At 37.4% G+C, this 11,242-nt stretch overlaps 1 protein-coding gene across 29 annotated transcripts in view; it reads left to right on the top strand.

The window, feature by feature from the left end:
- Window positions 1–1,266: 1,266 nt before the first annotated feature.
- PICALM (phosphatidylinositol binding clathrin assembly protein) overlaps window positions 1,267–11,242 on the top strand; it is a 90,292-nt gene continuing 80,316 nt past the window's right edge. For 18 of the 29 annotated variants that reach the window (XM_039848259.1, XM_039848255.1, XM_039848257.1 and 15 more), the window contains exon 1: window positions 1,279–1,742. In XM_039848259.1, coding sequence (XP_039704193.1) covers window positions 1,613–1,742 — 130 coding nt within the window. In that variant the 5' untranslated portion in view covers window positions 1,279–1,612. Of the gene's footprint in view, window positions 1,743–11,242 lie in introns of all 29 variants that reach the window. The other 11 variants (XM_039848244.1, XM_039848243.1, XM_039848242.1 and 8 more) reach the window with 5 other exon arrangements.

Below are 11,242 nucleotides of genomic sequence, written 5' to 3'. Positions count from 1 at the left end.
CTTTGCATCTTTTGAGTCACCAGATTGAAGCACAGTATTTTAGATTTGGCTGGCAGATGGTGTACACAGACTTTCTGAGGATGTTAGCATTTCATTCGAAACTAGCAAGACTACATAGGACTATCATGGTAATTTAACTTCATAGAGGTTTTAAAACTTATCTCAAAACCTGGGTTAAATGTGGAACTCTAATAACATTTTAAAAGTCTTTGTTAATAGATCTGGATCTCATAGAACAGATTCACAGGACATAATAAGTCCTCAAAAATGCTTACAGAGTAATGTCAATGTCTTCTTTCCCTGAAAATCTGGTTTACACAAGAGTATAGGGAAGAAAGACTAAACCAGAGCAGATGGCAGGTAGTGATGCTTCAATTTTTTGAATGGGAATTCTTAATTTACCACTCTGCTCACTTCACTCTATGGTCTGGACCTTTAATCACATCAGCCAGCCTGTTGGGTTCAAGCTAATCCTGGTTGATATCGTCCTAATACTTCCCTTTTCAAATTCCAGTGAAACTATGTGTTTCCTGTTCTGTTCGACACCCTAGAGAAAGAACACTGGCTGGTTAATGGCTAAATTTAGATTGGCAGCAATGTGTCCAGTTTTGAAAGAGATAAACAAAAACAGGTGACATTTCCAAGCCTCTCAGGAAAACAGGGTGAAAAAACTCAACCCTTCTGGGGTAAGTATGCAGGGAGAGCTTCTAGAGTTCCACAATAGGGAGAGGCCTGCTGGCAGGCTCAGAAAATGAGCCGACTGAAGCCTTTTCCTTTTCTTTAAAGCCAGGATGGCCTTTCGGGCACACCTAAACACATTTTTGATTCTGCTAGGAAAGCCCGGGGAGCTGGCGCTCTGAAACCCCGTTCCTCAAGGGGAGCTTTGAAGGCATCTGCACCTCTTTGTTAAGACATAGGTTTCAACCGTAGGCACTAGGACAACCTTGGGGTGGGGTGGGAGAGGGGAGAAGCCGGACGCCCTGCCCCCAGCGCGCCAGACTCCCCGCCCCGCCTACTCTCTGTGACCCTCCCCCGCGGGCTCAGCCTCGGGCGACCTGTTGGCAAGCAGCGTCACGTGACGCGGCCGGCCGCGCACTGCCCCGCCTCGGGCCGGCCGCCTGTTGCGCCCGCCGGGCGGGTTCCATCACGTAACGCGCGGGCACCGCCCCGCTCTTCCCTCGCGGAGCGAGGGAGGGCGGGCGTCGAAAGAAAAGGGAAGGGAAAAGGGGCGGGAGAAGGAGGAGAGGCGGCGCTCGAGTCACGTGACCCGGGGCAGCCCGGAAAGCTCCGAGGAGGAGCCTGGCGCCGCCATTTTCCTGCAGCTGCCTGTCCCTCTTACCCTGCCCCGCTCCAGCTGACCAGGGAAGGGGTGGGCTGAGCTGAGGCGGGGGCAGAGGAGCGCCCGACACCGTGCCTGACCCCGCGGGTGACACAAGCCTGTTCTTTCCGGGCTGGGTGGCAGCGCGCGGCCCTGAGCCCCGCCCCAGGCCGGCAGGCAGAGAAGGAGCCGGTGGGGGTAGGGGGTGCGGTGGGGGGCGGGGGTCCTCCGGCTTTTGGGGGTCCCAGTCCCCGCCGGCTGCGGAACGGGAGGGGTGGCGGAGGAGCCGCAGAGATGTCCGGCCAGAGCTTGACGGACCGAATCACCGCCGCCCAGCACAGTGTCACCGGCTCCGCCGTATCCAAGACAGTATGCAAGGCCACGACCCACGAGATCATGGGGCCCAAGAAAAAGCACCTGGACTGTGAGTGAAGCTGACTGCTGCCCCCAGCCTCGCGCCCCGTGTCTTTCCCCCCATCTCTTTTCTTACCCCCCTTTAGCTGCCAGTTCCCTCTCTGCGTCTTGTCTGGCACGGCGGGTCCTGAGCTCGTCCGAGCTGTGTTCTTTTTGCTTCCATCACACCTGCCTTCACGGCTTCCGTTCCCTGTCTAAAAATCCCTGACAAGCCCCTCCCCTCCGGGATCCTAGAGGACCCTCGCTTCCTTGACCGGGGCGCCACGACACCCCATCACACCCGACCAACTTGTCTCCCCAACTTAGCCTCTCACCTCCCTGCCTCCTCCGTCTACTTGCAGCCTCTGCTGTTTCATCCCTCCCGTCCCGTGCTGCCTAGTTGCTCTCTCCTGAGCGTCTCCCCGCTTGCTCCCGGTCTCAGCGCCCCATTGTTTCCCGTTAGCCTTCTTCGGGTTTCCGTAAACGCCTGGTGGCGTGGACCCGGATCCCTTTTTCTCCGCAACCCTGAGAACTGCCTCCCTCGAAGTGATTACCACTTCCTTTGCTCCACTAGCTGCTTCTCCTGTCCCTTCCTTTTCCCGGTTTCTCTTCCACCTAACTCCCATTTGGGTTACTTTTCTTTGCCTCTATACCTTCAGTTAAATGCCTTCGTCTCCTTTTATTTTGAATATCATACTCAATACCCGACTTTTGTCCCAGACTACTTTCTTCCTGTGAGTAGAAGTGAAGGGATTCCGTTTGGTGTAGGGAAAGCTTTATGGAAAGTTGGGATTTTTAGTTGCCTCTGGTGGAATTTTATCATATTTTCATGCTTTTGACTGGGGCAAGTTGTGAATGTTCGGCATTCCCTCCGCCTTTTAATTTATTTTTATTTATTTTTTTTATTTTTAGTTCTAATGGGGATAAGAGAAAGGGTTTACTGATAACGGGTGTCGTTTCCTGGAACTGTTTAACAACCTCGGCGGTTTCAATTTAGAAGCTTGAGTCTGAAGCGTAGACTATTGGAATTCAAAATGGATTAAGGATCAAACTTAAACATAACATACATCTCTTTAAAAACTGGTGAAAAGATGTTTGATGATGTTTGAGTTTTGACTTTCAATTTTATGATGGCTGTCTTTCGGAGGACTGCCTTTTCTTATATGGAGTAATAGTGCTCCATTCACTAATCTATGTACAGTCACTAGAACTAACTCCTGCCAACTTTTTCCAAACCTGGAAGCCACCTGTAATCTCCTTTTTCTTTCCACACCTTCACCTCAGGGTACAAAGCTCAGTGGATTACTCAAGCTTTGACTCAATGGCTCCTCGGCCTAAAACTTTTCAGGAAAAAATAGGGAAATAGGCACAATAATTTCTTTTTTTCAAATGGCTACTGGACACATAAGCCTGTCTTCCTCCTACATGAAAGTTACTTTGCTTTACTGATCTAAGCAAGAGCGAGCATGCTTGACAGGGAATTCACTGACAGGAGCCATGTTTTGATTTCTCTTTTGGACTTTGGCCTTAAGGCTCTTGATCTTTTTTTAAAAAAATGTACAAAATGTGAATTCTTCCAAGATACTTTGCTCATGAAGTGCTGTTAGAACAAGTTATTGCTACAGACAAACCCATTATTCATTGTGACTGGTTCCTGCTCTGTGGAAAAGTTAAATATATATTATTACAGCTTCGTTCTTCTCTTCTGATGCACAAATCATTCTCAGGGTGCCTTTTAACTGTCAGTCCTCACCTGTATAGAGAATGCACAATATATTTAAATGGTGACATTTTTATAAACAAGAAATTCTTTAAAATGCATTGTGAAACTATAAGTGATTTTTTTGATTATCTGATATTTGGAGTAGACATTTCTATTGTTCATTTCTCTTTAAATGACAACTTGTATTGCTCTACCCAGTCTTGCTGTTTGCCCCGATACTGTTAATTCTTTTTTTTCTTTTCTTTCTGGTGATGGGGGTAGGTGAAGAAAGTACTTGTGACTGTGAACTGTTGTCCTCTTCCCTCATTTCAAAATGCTAAATTACCTCAAGAATAGATATAGCTTTTAAGGTTTTTGTCTTATTTCAAATGTAGCAGTTCTTTTAACACATTGCCAAAAAAGCTTTAACACATTGCCAACGTAGCCAGAAAAAAGGCTAGGTAAGATTAGGATGATGATACTTACTGGGGGTTTTATAGATGTTAACCTTTTCTTTTGTAATAGAAGCTACTGCAGATGTTAACTGGAATTCGATTTGGAGATACTCCCTCACATTTGTAGTTCCTTTTCTCTACCATTGCTGTGTTTATAAACTTCAATTTATTTAGAACTTGAATATTTCTGGTAAAAAATCTATGTAAATAAGGAGCCACTATATTTCTTTTCAATGAGATTTTTAAAATACAGTGATATGATTTTCCCTCTAATGTTTCAAATGCACTTGTGATCAGTTTTCACTAATGAAGTAAATTTTAGTCTGACCAGTGAGTGGTTTTTCTAAAGACCTTCTGTACATACTTTGAAGAAATTGAAAAAGCTTTCACAGACAGTTCTGTGTCTTGACACCAAATTTTAGGCTTTAATATAGAGTTAATTTTTACTCTTTTAGAAAGTTTTTTCCTAGTGAGGGCTTAGTTCTGTTGGACCTTTTAATGTCCCAAAAAACTCTTGCATGCTTTATTGAACCTAATGAAACGATTTCATTTTTTAAATGTTAGTGCTTAACAAAAATAGGCTTAGGACTTTTTATTTTTTTTCCTATAAGCCTTTAGAGTGTGGATGTGCTTTCTGTGTTCTTCCCCAAGGTCTTTTCCATATTAGGAAGTGATTATTATAATCCATGAATTATGGCTTAATTCATGCTACATTGTATACTTAACGATCTTTTGCTTTGCTTATAGGTGTCAGTGGATAATAGTGTTGACTAGTGTCCCTAGTGTGAAAATAGTTGTCATACTTAAAACATATTTGTAAAGGTGAACTCAGTTTGCATTTAATTCCAGGCCTCTCTTTGCCATAATCAAGGTGGAAGTATAGCAGCCCATAAAAGTTCAAATATAAATTTGCCAGGCACTTATTAACCATTATCTAATTTAATCCTCTCTCACAGATATGGAAGAGACAAACCAGATATGTATAGAAAGTAGTCTCTAACTAAAGAAAGTATAGAATGCTTAAAACATCCATAATGATTGAAGTATAGACAAAACCCAATTTTTATAAGTTCTTATTTAAAATAGTCTTATCTGATTTCACAACCTTTAGTCTGTTCTTTGATTTGAATAACTTTCTTTATACTTATTTAGTTTACTGTTCTTGGGCATTTACATAACTAACATTTCTATTAATGGCTATAATGGCTTCACTTTTTTTTTTTAATAATGGCTTAACTTTTATATCCATATTTTTCCCACTTAATTTCCAGGGACACTTCATTCCATCCACCATCTGCCTTACATTTTCTACAATGAAATCAAGATCATGTTCTTATGAAGCATCTATTATAAGCATATCTTTATGCTAGATACAGTATGGGTATTTGTGTGTTGTGTACTAGATCTAGACTTGCCTAATTTTAATTGTGGAAACAAATTTTTTTAAGAAACATTTTGAATATTTAGAAGGTGGAATTTGTATTTGGGCTAGTGGTTTGTCTAACCATTGAAAATGCGTATAAGATATTGAAATATACTCGAAATAATTACCTTTTTAAGCAAATGTATTGATTTTCAATGTCTTAAGGACATCCAATGGTTTGTTTTCTATTGTCAAGAAAATATTTGGTAACTGGGATTTGATTTGCAAGAAGATGCACGTGAGGAAAATTATTAAGTGGAAGATCTGCCCCCAAGATGTGATGTCTCTAGTTTAGAAAAAAAGTAACTGGGGTTTTCCAAATGGATCTCGTTTTACAGAGACAGTTATTATGTAGTTAACATTCAGACTTACTGTTTTTTTCCTTTAGAATTAACTATATGATTTATATTTTTATTTTTCATTATTCGACCTATTCTGTCATTTAGTCTTTAATAGTTCTGAAATACAGAAGATGGTAATGGAGTCATTAAGGTGGTAATAGTAAGATTTGACTATGTTGAAAGACATGTTGAATGCCTCAGGTATATAGTAGAACTCCATAAATGTAAGGATTTTTCCTCCTTAATATGTCTGTTTCTTAATAGTATATATTCTGGAAGAGAAACTTTGAAGAGAACTTGACATACAGCCATTTTGGTAGCCACCTTATTTGTAATTAGCAAATTAATTCTAAAATATCTTTGTAATTAGGTTTTGCTGGCGGACGTGTTTTAAGGACTACTATTAGACTTTACAGATTTAATTTTTATCCTTATAGCAATGCTTTTAATGATTCCTATAGATTGTATATGTCTGAATAATTTTTAAAGATGTCTTTGAATTTAGAGTGACAGTTGAAGTGAAACTTCATGTGAAATGATTTCGCTTTTTTTCTCATTTGATTTGTGAATCATTTGTATGAAATATTTAGTTAGATGTTTTAAAAATATATTAACTGTTAAAAAATAATTCATTCTAATTAATCAGAATTGCTTGAAGTAAAATTGTTTATTTCAACCCTGATTATCATTTAAATATTTAATAATCTAATATTTAAAGTTTTTAAATATTTAAAGATATTCAGAGTTCACCATAATGCATGGAAAGTTGCTTCTATTCTGTTTTCTTCAGTCGTGCTTAGTTCCATGATTTCTCCCTCAAAGAAGAAAAATAAGTTTAAAGGCTTCTTGGCGAGAGGTTAGAGGCCTACCAAGAAGTAGTAGAATTAAGATTTTCAAAGTAAAGGCTAGTATTTGCTCTTCCTGTTCTTTTTGGTGGTTGAAGTGGCACTTCCGTTACTTTGTGTTCTGTCTCACTATGTTTCCAAACTGCTTTATACATTTCTCTAGAGAATTGAAATTTTTGGATTGGACCTTTAGAATTTTATCTTTTCATTGTGTATATGGTTCTTTTCATGGAGAATAGTTCCTGGGCAATTAGATTTTACTAATGATATTCCTTTAAAAGAGAACTTTGATGAAGCTAAAGCTTTGTATTAGATATTATGTTCAGAGTTGTAATTTGCCAGGTTATCAAAATATTAAGGATTTCTTAAGTTATACTAGAATGTAGTGGCAATACTCACAGCTAAACATGTTCTTTGTGCTAATGCCTAGATTAATTTTATTTTAACATCTATTCGTGCTTATTTTGTACTAGGCACTCACCATACTAAACACTTTACAATTATTAACTTATTTCTTTCAACAACTTAGAGAGATTTTTATTATCACCATTTTACTGAAGAAGAAACTAAGGTACTGAAAAGTTCAGTAATTTGCCCAAGGTCACACAGCACAGCCAGGAAGAAGAGAACTGGAATTTGAACTGAGGTAGTCTAGCATCAGGTTTGTGCTTTCATCTCAGTGTGACTTTTTACATAATACATTTCTATTCCAGGAAATGAATAAACCGTATTCATTTATTCATGGTAGTGGTTCTTAAAGTATGGATGGTACTGGGAGTCCCCAAGACTTTCATCCTTGTGCATATTTGTGAGGTCAATACTACATTTGTGTACTAAGACATTATTTACCTTTTCCATTTTCATTCTTTTACGAGTGTGCAGTGGAGTTTTCCGGAGGCTGTGTGATGTGTAATATTGTAACAGATAGAATGCAGTAGCAGATAAGAGAATTTTTCTATTAGGCCAGATAGTAAAGAGTTATGCAAAAATGTAAAATAATGCCACTGTTCTAAATTTCAGTTTTGGAAAATAGTTATTTTTCATGGAAAATGTTAACATATGATTTTTTTAAATGAATTAATATTTTAAATCTTCTCAACTTTAATTTCTGACAGTAAATATTGATAGAGAAAAACCACATAACCAAAAGCTCTTTGAGGTCCTCAGTTTTTAACATTGCAGAGGTTTTGAGACTAAAAAATGCAACTTTGAGGAAGAGTGCGTATTAGGGGAGAAAAGGATTCTTCAGAAAGGGACTAAATTTAAGAGGTCCTTTAAACTCTCAGAGTAATTTTAGATTTGATTTGGTGGGTAGCAAGTGGCCCAACTATTGGAGGACTTTGAGCAAGAGATGTGGCATAATCCTTTGATTATGTCATACATTAAGTAAATTGGAAGGAATGTGCTGTGTGACTTGGAAAGGGGACTGCTGGAGGCAAAAAGGCTAACAGTAATATCTAATTTTTTTTTCTAAAAGGCCTTAATAAAGTTTGTCATTATTTGGGACTTTTGATGCATTTTTCCTCACCTTTTTTTTGAGGTCTAGTTTTGTTTTAGATATTATATGGTGTTTTCCAAAGTATTACAGAAAAAGATTTTTTTATTGTTTTAATTGCTCAGTTTGAATACTATATTAAATGCATGTTTTAAGGATATGTTCTTTAAAGTAGAAATTCATTTTAAGAATTAAACAGGGGACCAGAAGTAGATGTGAAATGTTTGTCAGAGCTGCTTCCTTGTACAACTTCAGGAGTTGGTGATCACCTTGTAGTCTATGTGCAGCGTGCTCAAACTGTATGGCAGACTTGCTTTAAAGGTAAGGAGGGATAAAATACACTTCATAGGTAGTCACAATGTAAAAAAAAAGAAATGACTTTTAGAATGAAGTCTTATAAGGTATGAAGCAAAGGTTGGAGTGATAGTAGTGATGGGCATGATAGCAGGAAGACAAAATCTAGACCATAAATTGATTCTAGGGGCTAGTGGAAATTGCTGAAAGTTCCCTCTGGTCACTGGAATTCCTGCAGTGATTTCTGAAATCAAGCTGATATTTAAGTCACCAGCTTACTACTTGAAACCACCCAAGAGGCTGTAATTTTACTCAAGGGATCTTCCAAGTAGTGATTGAGGAAGCTAGGAATGCTTTCCAAACTTCTTCCCTCACTAAAGATTGCAGGTATACTTTACGAGAGACTTCATAGGGTATATTCCGTTGCTATATTTCAATGTACATGGTTCTGCTGATTATATAGGTGGTCTCATATGTGACTATAAGCTCTGAGAACAAGGGTGATGGTGTGTATATGTTTAAAAACTTTGAGCTGGTAATAGAGTTAGTTATCTTGTGGATACTTAAGAAATACAAATATACTGTATTTTAAATACATCTAATATGCAAAAATCTTATTGTAATTCAAGTATATACCAGAGAGTAAATAGCAGGTGGTGTTCACACTGGAGAGAATTGGCAGATCTGTTTGATGTACTTGAAATGGTTGCAGAAATTTAATTCATGCATGATATCGAATGATTTGAAATATTAATCATTTAACGAAACCAAAGCTAATGTGGAAAAGGGGATTGTGAGGCAAAGTGATTATTTCTTTTGCAATTTTTAAATTGAGATGTAATTCACATAACACGGATTTTCCTATCCTGGACATTTCAGTAAATGAACTCATACAATATGTGGCTTTTTATGTCTGGCTTCTTTCACATAGCATAATATTTTTAAGTTTATCTATATTGTAGCATGTAACAATACTTCATTCTTTTTTTATAACCTAATATTCCTTTGTGTAGGTACATCATATTTTGTATATCCCTTCATCCGTTGATGAACATTTGGATTGTTTACTCCATCAAACCCTCTAAGAATGATACTGCTGTGACTATCCATGTACAAGTGTTTGTGGGAACTGAGTTTTCAATTTTCTTGGTCATATACCTAGGAGAAGAATTGCTGGGTCAAATGGTTATTGTATGTTTAACTTTTTGAGGACTTATCAGACATTCCCACAGCGGCAGCACCATTTTACATTCCCAACAATGTATGAAGGTTCTAATTTCTCCATGTTTTTGCCAACACTTATTTTCAGGTTTTTTAAACATTTAATTAAAATTTTTTTTTATTGTAGTCATCCTTGCAGGTGTTAAGTAATATCTTGTGTTTTTGGTTTGTCTTTCCTTAATGCCTAATGATGTCGAGCATCTTCTTATGTGGTTATTGACCATTTGTATCTTTCTGAAAAAAATGTCTATTCAGATTCTTTGCCCATTTTTAAATTTGATTCTTTATATATTTGGAATGCTAGAACAGTTTTTTATGCATTTCAGATACTAGATCCTTATATGATTTGTATATTTTTCCCATCCCGTGGATTCTCTTTCCACTTATTTAAGTGCCCTTTGATAAACAAAAGTTTTTAATTTTGAAGTTTGATTTTTCTATTTTTTTCTTTGTGTTTTGGTATGATATCTAAGTAACCATTAGCTAATGCACAGTTACACAGATTTACAGCTAAACTACTCTTAAGAGTTTTATAGTTTTTAGCTCTTTTAGGTTTGGTCAATTTTGAGTTAATTTTTGTATGCGGTGTAAGGAGGAGCCAAGGTGTGGTATAAGGAAAATTAAGGATATTTGAGTTTTTCCCCTTTTGAAGTTGACATGGAATACTACTCTACTACTTCTGTGTTCTGTGGAAATAGAGAATAGTGAATGAGAGAAAAAGTTTTCTTGTCACTCTACACTTTGCGTATAGTTCATTGACTAGTTTATGGAAATATTTGAGTCAAACATTCTTTCAACTGGATGGACCACTTAATCTAATTCAAAGTACTTTTTTTATTTTTTAGGTTCTCAATATAGTATTTTAAATGTGTGGAAAAATAATAAATACATAGTTGCATGAATATCAAATAAGCAGTTATTTTTGTCCACATAGAATAGTGTGTATGTTTCCATAGTATCTTGTACTTTCTCATAATGATACTTTTCATATGTTATAATTCTTTATAGCTTTTATAATTGTTTATGGAGAGCCCTTGTGTGTTTTCTTAACTATGCTATATACAGCATTTAGCAAGTATGCAGTAAAGAGATGCCGAACAAAAGGAGGATGACGTTCCATGGGTGGTTTCTAATGTGTTATCAAACAATGTTTTAGGATTTTTATACATAAAGAGGAAGATTGCTGTAGGACTAGTAGTCTTTGCTGTGAGCAGTGGTGGTTTAAATCTCTTTCGGTTTCCATGATTAACTGAATTTTTATTCTTTATTGGTTGAAAATGAGAGGGATTATGGAAGTTGGGCAATAAACTTCCAGAGTTTTATTATGTAAAATTAGGGCAGTTTGACACATTAAATATTAATTATTTCAGTATTTGCCTATTATTGGTATATTTGACCTTAAACAAATGAGTTTAAGCTAGTTAGATCTTGGATTTTCTTCTGCTTTTCTTTCTTTTATGATTGTCATTTACTTGCGTGTGGTTGTTAAAAGTGAATTCCAGGGAGTCTTTGATTTTAGACTTTGTGTTATCTATGATAGTCCACATCTGAAAGCGGAATGCTGTATAAGGCTTTGCTTGCTAAATACTTATATGTTTTGTTAAAAGACATTGGCAAAACATTTAAAATGCAAATAATGATAGTCACAAATGAAGTATCTGATTGTAATAGTCTTATATTGAATAAGCTGGACAATGACTCTGATTGATTTCTTCCTAATACCTACTTTAGCCTTTTCTTTCTTGCTCTTGGGAC

The sequence above is a fragment of the Pteropus medius genome, unplaced genomic scaffold (assembly GCF_902729225.1).
Source record: "Pteropus medius unplaced genomic scaffold, Ma_sr-lr_union100, whole genome shotgun sequence".
NCBI classification, from domain to species: Eukaryota; Metazoa; Chordata; class Mammalia; order Chiroptera; family Pteropodidae; genus Pteropus; species Pteropus medius.
Note: the sequence above shows the minus strand (reverse complement) of the source record. Positions and strands in the feature narration are given on the sequence as shown.